Below are 21,310 nucleotides of genomic sequence, written 5' to 3'. Positions count from 1 at the left end.
TACCGTAACTCAAAAAGCTTAAATAAAACTTCTGCCTGACAAAAGGTTCACTGTTATTTAGAACCTAACTACTCACGGATATAATCAAATGGCAACAACAGTCTGTTTCTCTAAGCTCTACAGTGAATTTCAGTCAGAAGAAGTTGCAATCATCAGATTACTGCTCTTTATACCAGTGCTTCTTAAATCCAGACCTTGGGACACACCAGCAGTGCATGTTTTCCAGATTTCCTCACAACTGAAATAATTAGAACCTGTGGGTATTTTTCAAATTTGTGTCAGTCAGCATTGAACACACCTGTGCTCCAGCAAGGAATTGTGGAAAACATGCACTGTCAGTCCCGAGGACTGGATTTGAGAAGCACTGCTGGTTCTCAACTTCAACCCTCCAGTTCCTCCCCAGCAGGTCATGGTTTGAGTAGTTCTGTCTGTGGGACCAGGTAAGAATTACTGACCCAGTAACATAGTATAGCTCGCCTGTGCATGATTAAAGAACTCCACAAAACATGACCTGCTGCTGGTACTTCAAGACTGGTGTTGAGAACCCCTGCTGTATAGAATACAAGACTACTCCTTAGTTACATGTGTGTAAAAATCAGAAGTCTGTACCACCAGCGTGTTCTTTGCTTTTATATATGTCCAGATTTACATCACAATCAAAACAAAAATAAGTTTGACATTTCAAGTATCTCCACGAAGTCTGTATTGCTGGATAAACATGGGAAACTCAGACAACAGAAGTAACTAGACAAGGTTCTAGGTAGGCTTACCATACTATACCTTTGAACCGGGACACTCATGAATTACACAGGTCCTGTAGCTGCTTAAAACCAGGTGAAATGCAGGCTTTTCAGCCAGCCACAGAACTTGTGTAATTAATGTGTCCCGGTTTAAAGGGACAGTATGGTAAGCCTAGTTCTAGGTTACAATATTACATTTATGTCATGTAGTGTGCAAACTCTTACTAGGAATAAGCAGACTATTGGAATGGTGACAATATTGCTTCCTGTTCATATGTGTAACAGTGACGCATCAGATCATACTTCCCAGAAGGAAATTGTGCCTTGAGTTTATTAAAAAAAAATAAGAAAGTATTTATTGGTTAAAGCCGTCACAATGTGCAAGTAGTTATTGCTGCTTAATTAATCCATGCTAAGACTAAAATGTCAAGTCCGATATATAAAGGCAGTAAAAAAAATAAAATAATTCATAGTCAAAACGGCACCTTCCGTAACATTAAACATCTCACCCACTGTGCCAGGTTCCATGAGCACTAATGCAACATTTAAGCGTGATTGCATATACTCCATGACTACTGGACTGGCCTATGAACAAGACGTATATAGTGTTTTACATCTGAAGCTGCCCCCTCTCTTTTTACTATTCCTATATGTAACAAATACTTTATATACTGCCAGATTGGTTATAACATAGGGGGTCGATTCAATTCAGCGACAGTTGAATAGGGACGGGAGTTAGCTCCCGCCGCTATTCAATTCAGCTCAAGTTAAGTCGGCAAAGGCCCGGTCTCGCGGACTTAACAGGTTGAATTGTCGGGAGAACGGGTATTCTCCGACTTAACTCCCCGCCGCGATGCTGATTCCCGACAGAAGCAGCCTCGCGCCGGCCGCACTTTTGTCGGATTTCCTCTCTCATCCACCGGGGGTGAGAGAAGAATTCCTGACAATTAGTGTCACTTGTCGCTGTATTGAATAGTTAGCTCCTGTCACTGAATTGAATCGACCCCATAGATTTAACGTATTTAGCTGGGATGGATTACGTTCTCCAACACGCACAGTAAAAAAAATTACTGAAGGAACGTTGCTTAGGAGTGTTAAGTGTTGTCCTGCATCATCCATAGTTAAATGCTGAGACATCCGGGAACCAGCTTGTTAAGAGAAGCAGTCAGTCATTACAGTAGACTTCTTATTGCAGTGCAGTATGATTGGCAGGTTGCTACAGCCTTCCTTCATTTTTACCAAGTTCATCTCTTTATTTGGTGCAGGTAGCCAGAGATATGTCGCTGCTTCTGTAGACTCATCAGTTTGTTTTTTGTCCTTTGTGGTTCCGATAGTTTCTTTGTTCCACAGAGCGATGGTCTCTCCTGGTCACCGCTGCTGGACTCATCGGGGTCTTCCTCTGTGGAAGTACTTCCTCTGTGACCAGTTTCATTGATGCTGCAAAAGGTATGGAAAATATCTCTGAAGATAAAGGGCTATTTAATATATTTATACACGTCTTGTAGCAATATACATTAGTGTCTGTGGAGGTCATTCACCAAGTGTGTCCAGGCTGATACACTAAGGCGGAGCACAAGGGGTAGGCAGCTGCAGCGCTGCCAGCTGTGAGGCAGAGAAGGAGCCGGGCGCACCGCTAATATTATATATTACAGCAGGCAGCGGAGCATACATAGGCAGGCGCTCGCGGGTGGCTGTGGCAGGTGCACCCACAGACCATCGTCCGCGCCAACCTAGTTACAGCCCTGCCCGCTGAACTCGGCGCCCGATGGCTGAATGAGACAATTGGCTGTAATAGTCTACGCAACGTTTTACAGCCGGTAAAATTATGTACTGTGATAAGCTGCATCACCTTAGGGGTATATTACGTATCTTTCCGTGCTTAGGGTGATTACAAAAAGACTGTTTGCACAGAGATCACTTATGGCTATAAAAGTAATAACTTTGGTTACGTTTTAAATAAGATTTTACTTACCGATAAATCTATTTCTCGTAGTCCGTAGTGGATGCTGGGGACTCCGTCAGGACCATGGGGATTAGCGGCTCCGCAGGAGACAGGGCACAAAAATAAAGCTTTAGGATCAGGTGGTGTGCACTGGCTCCTCCCCCTATGACCCTCCTCCAAGCCTCAGTTAGGATACTGTGCCCGTCCGAGCGTACACAATAAGGAAGGATTTTGAATCCCGGGTAAGACTCATACCAGCCACACCAATCACACCGTACAACTTGTGATCTGAACCCAGTTAACAGTATGACAACGTAGGAGCCTCTGAACATACGGCTCACAACAATAACAACCCGATTTTTATTTTTTTTATTTTTTTTTGTAACAATAACTTTGTACAAGTATTGCAGACAATCCGCACTTGGGATGGGCGCCCAGCATCCACTACGGACTACGAGAAATAGATTTATCGGTAAGTAAAATCTTATTTTCTCTAACGTCCTAGTGGATGCTGGGGACTCCGTCAGGACCATGGGGATTATACCAAAGCTCCCAAACGGGCGGGAGAGTGCGGATGACTCTGCAGCACCGAATGAGAGAACTCCAGGTCCTCTTTAGCCAGGGTATCAAATTTGTAGAATTTTACAAACGTGTTCTCCCCCCGACCACGTAGTTGCTCGGCAGAGTTGTAATGCCGAGACCCCTCGGGCAGCCGCCCAGGATGAGCCCACCTTCCTTGTGGAATGGGCATTTACATATTTTGGTTGTGGCAGGCCTGCCACATAATGTGCAAGCTGAATTGTACTACACATCCAACTAGCAATCGTCTGCTTAGAAGCAAGAGCAACCAGTTTGTTGGGTGCATACAGGATAACAGCAAGTCAGTTTTCCTGACTCCAGCCGTCCTGGAAACCGATATTTTCAGGGCCCTGACAACATCTAGCAACTTGGAGTCCTCCAAGTCCCTAGTAGCCGCAGGTACCACAATAAGCTGGTTCAGGTGAAACGCTGACACCACCTTAGGGAGAAACTGGGGACGAGTCCGCAGCTCTGCCCTGTCCGAATGGACAATCAGATATGTTTGTGAGACAAAGCCGCCAATTCTGACACTCGCCTGGCCGAGGCCAGGGCCAACATCATGGTCACTTTCCATGTGAGATATTTCAAATCCACAGATTTGAGCGGTTTAAACCAATGTGATTTGAGGAATCCCAGCACTACGTTGAGATCCCACAGTGCCACTGGAGGCACAAAAGGGGGTTGTATATGCAGTACTCCCTTGACAAACTTCTGGACTTCAGGAACTGAAGCCAATTCTTTCTGGAAGAAAATCGACAGGGCCGAAATTTGAACCTTAATGGACCCCAATCTGAGGTCCATAGACACTCCTGTTTGCAGGAAATGCAGGAATCGACCGAGTTGAAATTTCTTTGTGGAGCCTTCCTGGCCTCACACCACGCAACATATTTTCGCCACATGTGGTGATAATGTTGTGCGGTCACGTCCTTCCTGGCTTTGACCATGGTAGGAAAGACCTCTTCCGGAATGCCTTTTCCCCTTAGGATCCGGCGTTCAACCGCCATGCCGTCAAACGCAGCCGCGGTAAGTCTTGGAACAGACATGGTACGTGCTGAAGCAAGTCCCTTCTTAGCGGCAGAGGTCATGAGTCCTCTGTGAGTATCTCTTGAAGTTCCGGGTACCAAGTCCTTCTTGGCCAATCCGGAGCCACGAGTATAGTTCTTACTCCTCTACGTCTTATAATTCTCAGTACCTTGGGTATGAGAAGCAGAGGAGGAAACACATACACCGACTGGTACGCCCACGGTGTTACCAGAACGTCCACAGCTATTGCCTGAAAGTCTCTTGACCTGGCGCAATGCCTGTCCAGTTTTTTGTTCAGGCTGGACGCCATCATGTACACCTTTGGTCTTTCCCAACGGTTCACAATCATGTGGAAAACTTCCAGATGAAGTCCCCACTCTCCCGGGTGGAGGTCGTGCCTGCTGAGGAAGTCTGCTTCCCAGGTGTCCACTCCCGGAATGAACACTGCTGACAGTGCTATCTCATGATTTTCTGCCCAGCGAAAAATCCTTGCAGTTTTTGCCATTGCCCTCCTGCTTCTTGTGCCGCCCTGTCTGTTTACGTGGGCGACTGCCGTGATGTTGTCCCACTGGATCAATACCGGCTGACCTTGAAGCAGGGGTCTTGCTAAGCTTAGAGCATCATAAATTGCCCTTAGCTCCAGTATATTTATGTGGAGAAAAGTCTCCAGACTTGATCACACTCCCTGGAAATTTTTTCCCTGTGTGACTGCTCCCCAGCCTCTCAGGCTGGCCTCCGTGGTCACCAGCATCCAATCCTGAATGCCGAATCTGCGGCCCTCTAGAAGATGAGCACTCTGTAACCACCACAGGAGAGACACCCTTGTCCTTGGAGATAGGGTTATCCGCCGATGCATCTGAAGATGCGATCCGGACCATTTGTCCAGCAGATACCACTGAAAAGTTCTTGCGTGGAATCTGCCGAATGGAATCGCTTCGTAATAAGCCACCATTTTTCCCAGGACTCTTGTGCAATGATGCACTGACACTTTTCCTGGTTTAGGAGGTTCCTGACTAGCTCGGATAACTCCCTGGCTTTCTCCTCCGGGAGAAACACCTTTTTCTGGACTGTGTCCAGAATCATCCCTAGGAACAGCAGACGTGTCGTCGGAAACAACTGCGGTTTTGGAATATTTAGAATCCACCCGTGCTGTCGTAGAACTACTTGAGATAGTGCTACTCCGACCTCCAACTGTTCCCTGGACCTTGCTCTTATCAGGAGGTCGTCCATTTTCTTCGAAGAAGAATCATCGTTTCGGGCATTACCTTGGTAAAGACCCGGAGTGCCGTGGACAATCCAAACGGCAGCGTCTGAAACTGATAGTGACAGTTCTGTACCACGAACCTGAGATACCCTTGGTGAGAAGGGCAAATTGGGACATGGAGGTAAGCATCCCTGATGTCCCGGGACACCATATAGTCCCCTTCTTCCTGGTTCGCTATCACTGCTCTGAGTGACTCCATCTTGATTTGAACCTTTGTAAGTGTTCAAATATTTCAGATTTAGAATAGGTCTCACCGAGCCTTCTGGTTTCAGTACCACAATATAGTGTGGAATAATACCCCTTTCCTTGTTGTAGGAGGGGTACTTTGATTATCACCTGCTGGGAATACAGCTTGTGAATTGTTTCCAATACTGGCTCCCTGTCGGAGGGAGACGTTGGGAAAGCAGACTTCAGGAACCTGCGAGGGGAAACGTCTCGACTTTCCAATCAGTACCCCTGGGATACTACTTGTAGGATCCAGGGGTTCTGTACGGCTCCAGCGTCATGCTGAGACCTTGGCAGAAGCGGTGGAAGGCTTCTGTTCCTGGGAATGGGCTGCCTGCTGCAGTCTTCTTCCCTTTCCTCTATCCCTGGGCAGATATGCTTATGGGGACGAAAGGACTGAGGCTGAAAAGACGGTGTCTTTTTCTGCATAGATGTGACTTAGGGTAAAAAACGGTGGATTTCCCAGCAGTTGCCGTGGCCACCAGGTCCGATGGACCGACCCCAAATAACTCCTCCCCTTTATACGGCAATACATCTTTGTGCCGTTTGGAATCTGCATCACCTGACCACTGTCGTGTCCATAAACATCTTTTGGCAGATATGGACATCGCACTTACTCTTGATGCCAGAGTGCAAATATCCCTCTGTGCATCTCGCATATATAGAAATGCATTCTTTAAATGCTCTATAGTAAATAAAATACTGTCCCTGTCAAGGGTATCAATATTTTCAGTCAGGGAATCCGACCAAGCCACCCCCGCGCTGCACATCCAGGCTGAGGCGATCGCTGGTCGCAGTATAACACCAGTATGTGTGTATATACTTTTTAGGATATTTTCCAGCCTCCTATCAGCTGGCTCCTTGAGGGCGGCCGTATCTGGAGACGGTACCGCCACTTGTTTTGATAAGCGTGTGAGCGCCTTATCCACCCTAAGGGGTGTTTCCCAACGCGCCCTAACTTCTGGCGGGAAAGGGTATACCACCAATAATTTTCTATCGGGGGAACCCCGCGCCTCATCACACACTTCATTTAATTTATCTGATTCAGGAAAAAATAAGAATTTACTTACCGATAATTCTATTTCTCGTAGTCCGTAGTGGATGCTGGGAACTCCGTAAGGACCATGGGGAATAGCGGCTCCGCAGGAGACTGGGCACATCTAAAGAAAGCTTTAGGATCACCTGGTGTGCACTGGCTCCTCCCCCTATGACCCTCCTCCAAGCCTCAGTTAGGATACTGTGCCCGGACGAGCGTACACAATAAGGAAGGATTTTGAATCCCGGGTAAGACTCATACCAGCCACACCAATCACACTGTACAACTTGTGATCTGAACCCAGTTAACAGCATGATAATAGAGGAGCCTCTAGAAAAGATGGCTCACTACAACAATAACCCGAATTTTTTGGTAACAATAATTATGTACCAGTATTGCAGACAATCCGCACTTGGGATGGGCGCCCAGCATCCACTACGGACTATGAGAAATAGAATTATCGGTAAGTAAATTCTTATTTTCTCTGACGTCCTAGTGGATGCTGGGAACTCCGTAAGGACCATGGGGATTATACCAAAGCTCCCAAACGGGCGGGAGAGTGCGGATGACTCTGCAGCACCGAATGAGAGAACTCCAGGTCCTCCTCAGTCAAGATATCAAATTTGTAGAATTTTACAAACGTATTTGCTCCTGACCAAGTAACTGCTCGGCAAGGTTGTAAAGCCGAGACCCCTCGGGCAGCTGCCCAAGATGAGCCCACCTTCCTTGTGGAGTGGGCATTTTAAGATTTTTGGCTGTGGCAGGCCTGCCACAGAATGTGCAAGCTGAATTGTACTACAAATCCAACGAGCAATCGTCTGCTTAGAAGCAGAAGCACCCAGTTTGTTGGGTGCATACAGGATAAACAGCGAGTCATATTTTCTGACTCCAGCCGTCCTGGAAACATGTATTTTCAGGGTCCTGACCACGTCAAGCAACTTGGAATCCTCCAAGTCCTTAGTAGCCGCAGGTACCACAATAGGTTGGTTCATGTGAAATGCAGAAACCACCTTAGGTAGAAAATTTGAGGACGAGTCCTCAATTCTGTCCGTTCAGAATGAACTATTAAGTAAGGGCTTTTATATGATAAAGCCGCCAATTCTGACACCCGCCTGGCTGAAACCAGGGCTAACTCGTCACTTCCATGTGAGATATTTTAAGTCCACAGTGGTGAGTGGTTCAAACCAATGTGACTTTAGGAAAACTCAACACAACATTGAGATCCCCAAGGTGCCACTGGAGGCACAAAAGGAGACTGTATATGCAGTACCCCTTTTACAAATGTCTGAACTTCAGGCACTGAAGCCAGTTCTTTTTGGAAGAAAATCGACAGGGCCGAAATTTGAACCTTAATGGACCCTAATTTTAGGCCCATAGACAGTCCTGTTTGCAGGAAATGGAGGAAACGACCCAGTTGAAATTCCTCTGTAGGGGCCTTCTTGGCCTCACCCCACGCAACATATTTTCGCCAATGCGGTGATAATGTTTTGCGGTTACGTCTTTCCTGGCCTTGACCAGGGTAGGGATCTTCAGGATCCGGCGTTCAACCGCCATGCCGTCAAACGCAGCCGCGGTAAGTCTTGGAACAGACAAGGCCCTTGCTGGAGCAGGTCCTTTCTTAGAGGTAGAGGCCACGGTTCGTCCGTGAGCATCTCTTGAAGTTCCAGATACCAAGTCCTTCTTGGCCAATCCGGAACCACGAGTATAGTTCTTACTCCTCTCCTTCTTATGATTCTCAGTACTTTTGGTATGAGGGGCAGAGGAGGGAACCCATACACTGACTGGTACACCCACGGTGTTACCAGAGCGTCCACCGCTATTGCCTGAGGGTCCCTTGACCTGGCGCAATATCTGTCTAGTTTTTTGTTTAGACGGGACGCCATTATGTCCACCTTTTGTTTTTCCCAACGGTTTACAATCAGGTGGAAGACTTCTGGGTGAAGTCCCCACTCTCCCGGGTGAAGGTCGTGTCTGCTGAGGAAGTCTGCTTCCCAGTTGTCCACTCCCGGAATGAACACTGCTGACAGTGCTATCACATGATTTTCCGCCCAGCGAAAATCCTTGCAGCTTCTGCCATTGCCCTCCTGCTTCTCGTGCCGCCCTGTCTGTTTACGTGGGCGACTGACGTGATGTTGTCCGATTGGATCAATACCGCCTGATCCTGAAGCAGGGGTTTCGCTTGACTTAGGGCATTGTAAATGGCCCTTAGTTCCAGAATGTTTTTATGAAGAGATGTCTCCAGGCTTGACCATAAGCCCTGGAAATTCCTTCCCTGTGTGACTGCTCCCCAGCCTCGCAGGCTGGCATCCGTGGCCACCAGGACCCAGTCCCGAATGCCGAATCTGCGGCCCTCTAGAAGATGAGCACTCTGCAACCACCACAGGAGGGATACCCTTGTCCCTGGTGACAGGGTTATCCGCTGAAGCATCTGAAGATGCGACCCGGACCATTTGTCCAGAAGGTTCCACTGTGCGTGGAATCTGCCGAATGGGATTGCTTCGTAGGAAGCCACCATTTTTACCCAGAACCCTTGTGCATTGATGCACTGAGACTTGGTTCGGTTTTAGGAGGTTCCTGACTAGCTCGGATAACTCCCTGGCTTTCTCCTCCGGGAGAAGCACCTTCTTTCTGGACTATGTCCAGAATCATCCCTAGGAACAGAAGACAAGTCGTCGGAACCAGCTGCGATTTTTGGAATATTGAAAATCCAATCGTGCTGCCGCAACACTACCTGATATAGTGCTACACCGATCTCCAACTGTTCCCTGGATCTTACCCTTATCAGGGAATCGTCCAAGTAAAGGATAACTAAAATTCCCTTCCTTCGAAGGAATATCATCATTTCGGTCATTACTTCAGTAAAGACCCGGGGTGCCGTGGACCATCCCTACGGCAGCGTCCGAACTGATACAGTTCTGTACCATAACCTGAAGTACCCTTGGTGAGAAGGGTAAATTTTGACATGAAGGTAAGCCTCCTTGATGTCCCGAGACATCATGTAGTCCCCTTCTTCCAGGTTTGCAATCACTGCTCTGAGTGACTCAATTTTAAATTTGAACCTCTGTATGCAAGTTTTCAAAGATTTTAGATTTTAAAATCGGTCTCACCGAGCCGTCTGGCTTCGGTACCACAATAGTGTGGAATAATACCCCGTTCCCTGTTGCAGGAGGGGTACCTTGATTATCACCTGCTGGGAATACAGCTTGTGAATGGCTTCCAAAACTGCCTCCCTGTCAGCGGGAGACGTCGGTAAAACAGACTTTTGGAAACGGCGAGGGGAATACGTCTCGAATTCCAATTTGTACCCCTGAAATATTATCTGAAGGATCCAGGGGTCTACTTGCGAGTGAGCCCACTGCGCACTGAAATTCATTGAGAACGGGACCCCACCGTGCCTGAATTTGTAAAGCCCTAGCGTCATACTGAGGGCTTGGCAGCGGCGGAAAAGGGTTTCTGTTCCTTGGAACTGGCTGATCTCTGCAGCCATTTTCCTCTCCCTCTGTCACGAGCAGAAAAGAGGAACCCTTTTGTCCGCTTGCCAACCAGGACTGCGCCTGATAATACGGCGTCTTATTTTGAGAGGCGACCTGGGGTACATCCCCTCTTTTAAGGCAATACTTCCAAATGCCGTTTGGAATCCGCATCACCTGACCACTTTACTGGAATAATTGGACAACGCACTTCTACTTGATGCCAGTCGGCAAATATTCCGCTGTGCATCCTGCATATATAGAAATGCATCTTTTAATTGCTCTATAGGCAATAATATACTGTCCTTATCTAGGATATCATATTTCCAGTCAGGGAATCCGACCACGCCAACCCAGCACTGCACATCCAGGCTGAGGCGATTGCTGGTCGCAGTATAACACCAGTATGTGTGTAAATACATTTTAGGATACGCTCCTGCTTTCTATCAGCAGGATCCTTAAGGGCGGCCATCTCAGGAGAGGGTAGAGCCCTTGTTTTTACAAGCGTGTGAGCGCTTTATCCACCCTAGGGGGTGTTTCCCAACGCACCCTAACCTCTGGCGGGAAAAGGTATACTGCCAATAACTTTTTAGAAAATATCAATTGTTATCGGGGGGAAACCCACGCATCATCACACACCTCATTTTATTTCTCAGATTCAGGAAAACTACAGGAAGTTTTTCCTCACCAAACATAATACCCCTTTTTTTGGTGGTATTCATATTATCAGAAAAGTGTAAACTTTTTCCATTGCCTCAATCATGCAATGTGTGGCCCTATTGGAAATCACGGTTGTCTCTTCACCGTCGACACAGGAGTCAGTACCCCTGTCGGCATCTGTATCTGAGGTAACGGGCGCTTTAGGGCCCCTGTATGAGACGTCTGGACATGCACAAGCTGAGTAGCCGGCTGTCTCATGTCAACCACTGTCTTTTATACAAAGCTGACACTGTCACGCAATTTCAACAGTACATCCACTCTCAGACACTCTACTCCGTCTCCTTATCATTTTTCTCCTCATACATGTCGACACCAACGTACCGACACACAGCACACACACAGGGAATGCTCTGATAGAGGACAGGACCCCACTAGCCCTTTGGGGAGACAGAGGGAGAGTTTGCCAGCACACACCAGAGCGCTATATATATACAGGGATAACCTTATATAAGTGTTTTTCCCTTTATAGCTGCTGTATTGTTATATACTGCGCCTAATTTGTGCCCCCCTCTCTTTTTTAACCCCTTTCTGTAGTGTAGTGACTGCAGGGGAGAGCCAGGGAGCTTCCCTCCAACTGAGCTGTGAGGGAAAATGGCGCCAGTGTGCTGAGGAGATAAGGACGCCGAGAAAGGGGCGGAGCCTATCATCCTTTTTCTGTATGTTTTGGCAGGGGTTAAATGCATCCATATAGCCCAGGAGTTATATGTGATGCATTTATTTTAGCCATATAAGGTTTTTTTATCGATTTATTGCGTCTCAGGGCGCTGCCCCCCCCAGCGCCCTGCACCCTCAGTGACCGGAGTGTGAAGTGTGCTGAGAGCAAATGGCGCACAGCTGCGGTGCTGTGCGCTACCTTATCTGAAGACAGGATCGTCTTCTGCCGCCGATTTTTCCGGACCTCTTCGCTCTTCTGGCTCTGTAAGGGGGACGGCGGCGCGGCTCCGGTGACCCATCCAGGCTGAACCTGTGATCGTCCCTCTGGAGCTAATGTCCAGTAGCCTAAGAAGCCCAATCCACTCTGCACGCAGGTGAGTTCGCTTCTTCTCCCCTTAGTCCCTCGATGCAGTGAGCCTGTTGCCAGCAGGTCTTACTGAAAATAATAAACCTAAACTAAAACTTTCACAAAGAGCTCAGGAGAGCCCCTAGTGTGCACCCTTCTCGTCGGGCACAGAAATCTAACTGAGGCTTGGAGGAGGGTCATAGGGGGAGGAGCCAGTGCACACCAGGTGATCCTAAAGCTTTCTTTAGATGTGCCCAGTCTCCTGCGGAGCCGCTATTCCCCATGGTCCTTACGGAGTTCCCAGCATCCACTAGGACGTCAGAGAAACTATAGGTAGTTTTTCCACACCCCACATAATACCCTTTTTTTTTTGTGGTACTTGTAGTATCAGAAATATGTAACACCTCCTTCATTGCCCTTAACAAGTAACGTGTGGCCCTAAAGGAAAATACGTTTGTTTCTTCACCGTCGACACTGGAGTCAGTGTCCGTGTCTGTGTCGACCGACTGAGGTAAAATGGGCATTATAACGTCCCTGACGGTGTTTTAGACGCCTGGACAGATACTAATATGTTTGCCGGCCGTCTCATGTCGTCAATCGACTTGCAGCGTGTTGACATTATCACGTAATTCCTTAAATAAGCCATCTATTCCGGTGTCGACTCCCTAGAGAGTGACATCACCATTACAGGCAATTTGCTCCGCCTCCCAACATCGTCCTCATACATGTCGACACACACGTATCGACACACAGCACACACACAGGGAATGCTCTGATAGAGGACAGGACCCACTAGCCCTTTGGGGAGACAGAGGGAGAGTTTGCCAGCACACACCAAAAACGCTATAATTATACAGGGACAACCTTTATATAAGTGCTTTTCCCTTATAGCATTTTAATATATGTAGTCATATCGCCAAATCAGTGCCCCCCCTCTCTGTTTTAACCGTTTCTGTAGTGCAGTGCAGGGGAGAGCCTGGGAGCCTTCCCACCAGCATTTCTGTGAGGGAAAATGGCGCTGTGTGCTGAGGAGAATAGGCCCCGCCCCCTTTTCGGCGGGCTTCTTCTCCCGTTTTTCTGAGACCTGGCAGGGGTTAAATACATCCATATAGCCCCCAGGGGCTATATGTGATGTATTTTTAGCCATAAAAAAGGTGTTATACATTGCTGCCCAGGGCGCCCCCCCAGCGCCCTGCACCCTCCGTGACCGCTGTGTGAAGTGTGCTGACAACAATGGCGCACAGCTGCAGTGCTGTGCGCTACCTCAGGAAGACTGAAAAGTCTTCTGCCGCCTGCATCTGGACCTCTTCCATCTTCGGCATCTGCAAGGGGGGTCGGCGGCGCGGCTCCGGGACGAACCCCAGGGTGAGACCTGTGTTCCGACTCCCTCTGGAGCTAATGGTGTCCAGTAGCCTAAGAAGCCAATCCATCCTGCACGCAGGTGAGTTCACTTCTCTCCCCTAAGTCCCTCGATGCAGTGAGCCTGTTGCCAGCAGGACTCCCTGAAAATAAAAAACCTAAAAACTTTTTCTAAGCAGCTCTTTAGGAGAGCCACCTAGATTGCACCCTGCTCGGACGGGCACAAAAACCTAACTGAGGCTTGGAGGAGGGACATAGGGGGAGGAGCCAGTGCACACCACCTGATCCTAAAGCTTTATTTTTGTGCCCTGTCTCCTGCGGAGCCGCTAATCCCCATGGTCCTGACGGAGTCCCCAGCATCCACTAGGACGTTAGAGAAACTTACAATAAGTCAGATAAGACACTCACCAGAGTTTCTTGAAGTTCTGCATGGTGAGCCCCCCGATCCGGTCACTATTCAGTTTGGGAGATGACGAATTAAGACTTTTGTTCTTTTTCTTCTTTCGGAGCTTGAGCAAAGCTTCTGCGATGCGCCTGTCACCCGCGCAATTGTAAATGATTTGAGCTCGCTCATCAGCGCATTCGTCCCCACAGGTGCGGAAGAGAGTCTGTATCTGCAGCAAGTCAATGTCTTTGAAGATGTTGGCTGAGGCCTTTTTCCTGGCTCGCGGCTGCGGGGGCTGCCAGGGGACTGCGGGGGAGCTGATGACGGATGCCGGCGTGCCCATCATGTGATCGTTCTAGGTCTAAACTGCAAGGAGAAACATGATGCGACAAATAAATAAGTGTATACTGTGTACATATATAGCATTCTGTTCATACTACCGCACAGCAAGGAAAGGGAATGTATGCATAATGTATGCCCTGGCTTCGTGTTATAGAGCGGAGCATTACTAAAATATTATTAAGAACCCAAAAGAAGATCCAGCACAAAACTTATTTGAACACAGTTCGCATCTAGGAAACCAGCGCATATACATAAATCCCATCAATATCTGGTTAGTGGTGCACCCTAGAGTCAAATTACAGTACTGCAAACAAAAAGGGGGGAATTCAAATGTTAGCGCCAGCAGATAGCACCCAATGGAGCTATTCAATTGTAGCTCTATTCTGGCACGATCAGCTGCTGGCGCCAGCATTTCAGCACGCACCGCCTGGGGGTGGAGGTGTAAAGTGACCCAGGACTTTCGCATCGTGCCCATTAGTTGGTCGGGTTTAGCTGATGACCTCTCTGGGCGCGACCAGTGTGAAAAAAACAAACCACTGAATTGCGCCCTGTGATCTCCCATTGGGCGCACAAAACAACTGAATCCCCCCCCCCCCCCCCCCCCCCAAAGAGAGGAGAGACAACTTGCAGGGGAACTCTTAAATGTGTGTGTGTGTGTGTGTGTGTGTGTGTGTGTGTGTGTATTAAAACATAACTTAATACTTTTCGTTAAAATACTCTCTCAGACTATCATTTTATCCACCCTCCTGTGAACACTCAAATAAAAATGACCTGCGTAATATTACAATACGACTGATATATATCCACTGCTGACAAAAATACATAAAGTTTAGAACTGTACAGACTCCCAGTTCCGCATCAGTAAACAAGTATTTACTGAATTAAAACAATGGATGGCAAATTCCTGATAAATAACACCAGACAATAGTATAAGCTGATGGACCAGAGAAATATCTCCTAAACGGACTCCTCCCTGAAAAATGGTAAGGCAGCATTCCTGTAGATGTGTGTTCATAAGCTGGTAAGTTTGTACATGTATTCATCAACCATAAAGTAAATTGCTTCAACAGAGTAATAAAACTAGAAAAGGTATAATAGATGTAATAAATCATGTAATGCCCTGCAGTCGTTATACATCCCATAAATGGTATAGTGCACTTTTTGACACCCATAATCAGAGATGTGCGAGTTTACGACGACATCTGCCCACACCTGCTGGAAGGCCCCTACATTTGTGAGACCTGGGCAGCTGTCCAGCACACCGACGCAGCTTATCACTTTACTAGAACCAGCGACATTCATTCATTAGAACAGAGGTTCCCAAACTGTGTGCGGTGGCTCCCTGGGGTGCCTCGGGACACTAGCAGGGGTGCCCTGGGTTGGTGGTCCAGGACCAATTCAAATTATTCATGGTCAATATAAATAGGCAAAACCAGTGCTGGTGGCTGCCAGTCATAAAATATGTGGCCAAACAGAAGCAAATCCTGTCCCTCATCACACAACGGACCCTAAGGATGACCTATAAACGCGATCTACTTAATGTAATATTTCTTTCTAAATTTCTCAATAAGAAATTTTTGGCCTAGGGGTGCCGTGAAAAAAATTCTGATATTCTAGGGCACCGTGATTCAAAAAAGTTTGGAAACCACTGCATTAGAAGTTTAAACAAACAGTTATCTATATAGCACATACATATTTTGCAGAGAGCATTTCAGTCATTCACATCAGTCCCTGCCCCAGCGGAGCTTACAATCTATATTCCCTACCACATGGACCCACAAACAATCGGGTTACTTTTTGGTCCAAACCAATTAACCTACCAGTAGGATTTAGGAGTGTGGAAGGAAACAAGCGGAAACATGGGGGGGGGGCATACAAACTACACACAAATGCACCCTGATTTAGATTCAACCGTATCACCACGGTGCTGAAACAGCAATGCAAACCACTACTTAATCTGTACTGCCCTCTGACATCACTAGGAATGCAGCCGCTATCCATTCACTAAGAAGCAATGACATCACTAGGAATGCAGCCTATCCATTTACTAGGAAGCAATGACATCACTAGGAACGTAGCCTATCCATTCACTAGGAAGCAATGACATCACTAGGAATGCAGCCTATCCATTCACTAGGAAGCAATGACATCAGCAGGAATGCAGCCTTTCCATTTACTAGTATCAGTGACATCATGGAGATTGCAACTACTCAGTGATGTCACTTATGCATCTTATCCATTCAGGAAGAACCAGAGACGACACATGCATCTGGTACTTCCCCTTACATACTAATAACTTTCATTTTGGTATAACACAGCAATGGACAAGGATATATATATTTTTACATTTAATTTATACATAAGGGTAGCTGGCACATGCAAGTGGTGAAACAAACACTCTGACTTACTGTCCAGCATCCTCCTGTGCTTATTTTACCAGAAAGCCAGCAAGTCCTTGTAATCTGAAGGCGTTCTCTTTGTCATGCCTATCCTGATGTGCTCACATTGCCCAAGGCACATAAAGCTGCTAGAGGCAGCTGATGCTGAGTATTTCTGTTACCAGCACAGGATGTTACCCACCCCACAAACATAACAAACACAGTTACTTCCCATTGCTACGGTACACAGGGCAGTGCTAAACAACCTCAGAACACAGTCACTGGTGAACCATCTGCATTCCAAGCCGCACAAATCCGTCACACACTTCCCGATTTATGAGATTAACAAGCTCTGCACATCCCAGCTTGGCACACTGCCAGTCCAATGAACTGCTTCAGCCCACATGAGTCACAGAAGTGTTACATACATATACATATTTATTATATACACACACACACTTGTGCTGAGCATAATTATATGTATAATGCACATAAAGTATTATATACCACCCTGGACTTTCCCAAAGTTGCAATGTACAGAACTGTTTAGACAGCTTCTGGATCTCCATCAGCTGTGGAACTACAAGGTGCAGCATGCCTGTAGCTCCACAACCTCGAGAGAGTTATGTTTTTTTTCTGTCTACAATGGGATAGATAGATAGATAGAGAGATATATATATCTATCTATCTATCTATATATATATATATATATATATATATATTACACACACACAGGAATGCAAATTCCTCTTTTGTCAGTTTTTGTTTTTTTATAAAAACCATACCCAGAAACACTGTGGCCTACTTGTGTTGTATCATGTGGTTAAGCAGCGTGCATGGTAAATGGCAGGCCATACGACAGCAATGAGCAGTCATGGGATGTGTGCACCGTCTTCCAGGCTGCCGCGCAGAATGAAGAGTGAAGTGTCAATATGGGCAGCGGACCAACTCTGGCCTGTGACGTCAATCCAGCAGATAAGGGATGAATAACAGACGTGTGCAGGACACTGCACCCACTTCTACTGCAGTACAGTCATCCTAATGACACACTGCTATTATAAATCACTGAACAGCGCAAGACCGGTGTACCCTACATGCCCTTTACTGGCACACTGGGATACCCACGGAAAATCTTTCCATAGACATTAGTACATAGTATTATAATTACCTCTGTGGCTGCAATCTTCTGATCATAATTGCGTACTAATAATGATTCATAAAGGCTGCAGTTAACCCTCAGTCAGGCGCAGCTGGCCTGATAGGTGCCGCAAAGCTGTTCTCGCTCCCCTCTCCGCACCAAGAGGGCGCAGGGTCCTGTCCCTCCTAGTACCTTCCTATCTCTAGGTGCTGTTTGAAACCCCCCTAGTCAGTTTTCCAACCGCCTGCGTAGAGTGCAGTAGTGACCCTCCTGGCCTCTCAGGCAGTGGCGTCACAACGTGGGTGCGGGGGGTGCGGCCTGCACCCGGGTGTTACCCTCTGAGGGGTGACACCAAAGTGCCGGCTCCTGCTCAGTGACAGGAGCTGGATGCTGCAACCCGGCTCCTGTCACAGTGCAGAAGCCAGCACTGCAGATTCAGCAGTCTCCGGGTGAAGGCCGTATCCCCCGACCCACAATGTGCCGAAAACGGGGGTCAAGACGTGAAGCCACGCCCCCTTCCACGAAGCCACGCCCCCTTTTCACTCGCGACCGCACCAGGTGTTATAAAAGTAAGTGACGCCTCTGCTCTCAGGCACACTGCGCCCAAACTCCTCCCACTTTTGAAGGTTCAGTTTTCCTTTTATTTTCATCTTAATTATTTTGCTCATTTTATTAATGAAAATGACAAAGGTTGCGGATATTTTGCAGAAATATGTAGGTTTGTCCAGGGTGGCCTCTCAGGCTCACTGTGCCCAAATTTATACCTGTTTTTTCTGTTTTTTGCTTCAGATTTTCTGCTGAAATGGCCGTAAAACCTACGATTTCTCTCTTTGTACGTCCTAATGAAGGTCACGGATTACTTTATGAGCGTTAGAATTGAGTTAATTAGGTGCTAATGATGATTTTCTAACAGGTGGCTGTCAGGCGCACTGCGCCTGCACCTCGGAGTCCCAGAGGGTTAATAGTACAGTTACTATGTAAACATCAGTGATATTTAGAACAGGTTACGTGTTTTAAATGTGCAGTTACATACACAACACTGAATACACACTGCTTCCTAGCGCGTATTATGACGTGCCTATGTGTGTGATAGCGTGTTGTATGTAGGTGATGCATGAATTAGGCCTGTGTTATAGAATGTTGGATGCATAATGATGAATGTGCCATGTTTGATAGCATGCTACTGATGAATGGACGGTGCATGAGAACTGGTTATATAAATGATCATAAATTCTATGTGAGAGCACATTGTATGTATAAGAATGACAACTGTATTGTGTGTATGATAGCATGCTATATGCTTGATGATGGAATAAACCTGAAAATACTAAGCATGTTGTATGCATGATGCTTGGTTTGGACGTGACAGCATGTTGTATGTATTATGATCGGTTTTGTGTGACAGCATGTTGTATGATTAATCGGTTTTATGTGATAGCATGTTATGCTGAATGCATGATGGTGAGTGGCAGTGGGGACATGTTTTGCGTGCTGATCAATGGACCATGCGTGTGATAGCATGTGTATGATAAATATGAGTGTTTTGCAATATCATGTTGAATGGGTGGTATGTTAATAGCATGCTGTATGTATGTGTGGATAATAAGTTGATATCATGTAAGATCAAATGCATGATGTGCGTTTGACGATGAATGAACTGTGTGAGAACATATTGTATGCATCGTGACAAGTGGAACATGTGTTTGTGATCCCATGTAAGGGGTGTGGTTTGAGTTGCCGGTGGCCGGTTCCCCGGCGGCCAGCATACCAGCGCCGGGATCCTGACCGTCGGCTTGCCGACAGCAGGGCGAGCGCAAATGAGCCCCCTGCAAGTTCGCTGCGTGCGCCACGCTATCTATTCTCCCTCCAGGGGGGTCGTGGACCCCCAAGAGGGAGAAAAGGTGTCGGCATGCCAGTTGTCAGGATTCAGACAACGTTATACTGTGCGCCGGGATCCCAACAACCGGTATACTGAATACCACCCCATGTAAGCATGACTATGAATGAAAAACTCTGGCAGGGCATGCTGAGATGTGCAGTTTCACAACAGCTGGAGAGAGTCACAGGTTGGCCAGGCCTAGACTAGTGTGTGAAACGTGTAGCATGTATGATGTATGTGTGTGATAGCATGATATCTGTAGGTATGATGAGTGTAGTATGTGTGTATGAGCATATTTTCATAGCAGTCAGCCAGCTAATATATAGGCTTACGGGTGTGGTTCATTAGGTCAACACGGAAAAAGGTCAACACTAGTTTTTTGACTATTTTTGGTGTTATTTTCTACGTAAAGTGACGGGCAACCCCAATTAGTGCACTGTGTCCCCCCACATAGCTCGACATGCAAGGTGTAGTCCACGTGGATCGTTAAGTATGAAAAAGGTCAGAAAAATGAATAAACTTGTGAAAAACTCATGTCGACCCACTGACCGCCATCCAGGCTTACCATACTATCCCTTTATACCAGGACACATGAATTACACAGGTGGCTGGCTAAAAGCCTGAATTTCCCCTGGATATAATCAGCCACAGAATCTGTGTAATCCAGGAGTGTACTGGTTTAAAGGGATAGTATGGTAAGCCAGAACATATTGCATGATTATGAATGGACTTGTGTGTGAAAGCATGTTGTATGTATGTGTATGATTGCTTTATGTAGGATGATGAATAGACTAGACGTGTGATAGCATGCTGAATGAACAGTGTGATAGCATGTTGTATGTATGTTTGTGCACAATAATAAGAATTTACTTACCGATAATTCTATTTCTCGTAGTCCGTAGTGGATGCTGGGGACTCCGTCAGGACCATGGGGAATAGCGGGCTCCGCAGGAGACAGGGCACATCTAAAAAGCTTTTTAGGTCACATGGTGTGTACTGGCTCCTCCCCCTATGACCCTCCTCCAAGCCTCAGTTAGGTACTGTGCCCGGACGAGCGTACACAATAAGGAAGGATCTTGAATCCCGGGTAAGACTCATACCAGCCACACCAATCACACCGTACAACTTGTGATCTGAACCCAGTTAACAGTATGATAACAAAACGAAGTAGCCTCCGAAAAGATGGCTCACAACAATAGTAATAACCCGATTTTTGTAACAATAACTATGTACAAGCATTGCAGACAATCCGCACTTGGGATGGGCGCCCAGCATCCACTACGGACTACGAGAAATAGAATTATCGGTAAGTAAATTCTTATTTTCTCTAACGTCCTAGTGGATGCTGGGGACTCCGTCAGGACCATGGGGATTATACCAAAGCTCCCAAACGGGCGGGAGAGTGCGGATGACTCTGCAGCACCGAATGAGAGAACTCCAGGTCCTCCTTAGCCAGAGTATCAAAATTTGTAAAATTTTACAAACGTGTTCTCCCCTGACCACGTAGCTGCTCGGCAAAGTTGTAATGCCGAGACTCCTCGGGCAGCCGCCCAGGATGAGCCCACCTTCCTTGTGGAATGGGCATCTACATATTTCGTCTGTGGCAGGCCTGCCACAGAATGTGCAAGCTGAATTGTACTACAAATCCAGCGTGCAATAGACTGCTTAGAAGCATGAGCACCCAGCTTGTTGGGTGTATACAGTATAAACAGCAAGTCAGACTTTCTGACTCCAGCCGTCCTAACATATATATACATACACATATATATATATATATATATATATATATATATATATATATATATATATATATATATATATATATATATT

At 46.8% G+C, this 21,310-nt stretch overlaps 1 protein-coding gene across 3 annotated transcripts in view; it reads right to left on the bottom strand.

The window, feature by feature from the left end:
• Nucleotides 1-616: 616 nt before the first annotated feature.
• AVPI1 (arginine vasopressin induced 1) overlaps nucleotides 617-21,310 on the bottom strand; it is a 30,962-nt gene continuing 10,268 nt past the window's right edge. For 2 of the 3 annotated variants that reach the window (XM_063962323.1, XM_063962324.1), the window contains exons 2-3: nucleotides 13,767-14,109; nucleotides 617-2,177 (exon numbers count right to left, since the gene is read on the bottom strand). In XM_063962323.1, coding sequence (XP_063818393.1) covers nucleotides 1,985-2,177; nucleotides 13,767-14,089 — 516 coding nt within the window. In that variant the 5' untranslated portion in view covers nucleotides 14,090-14,109 and the 3' untranslated portion in view covers nucleotides 617-1,984. Of the gene's footprint in view, nucleotides 2,178-13,766; nucleotides 14,110-16,493; nucleotides 16,595-21,310 lie in introns of those variants that run through there. The other variant, XM_063962325.1, reaches the window with a different exon arrangement.

The sequence above is a fragment of the Pseudophryne corroboree genome, chromosome 3 (assembly GCF_028390025.1).
Source record: "Pseudophryne corroboree isolate aPseCor3 chromosome 3, aPseCor3.hap2, whole genome shotgun sequence".
In the NCBI taxonomy this organism is placed as follows: Eukaryota; Metazoa; Chordata; class Amphibia; order Anura; family Myobatrachidae; genus Pseudophryne; species Pseudophryne corroboree.
Note: the sequence above shows the minus strand (reverse complement) of the source record. Positions and strands in the feature narration are given on the sequence as shown.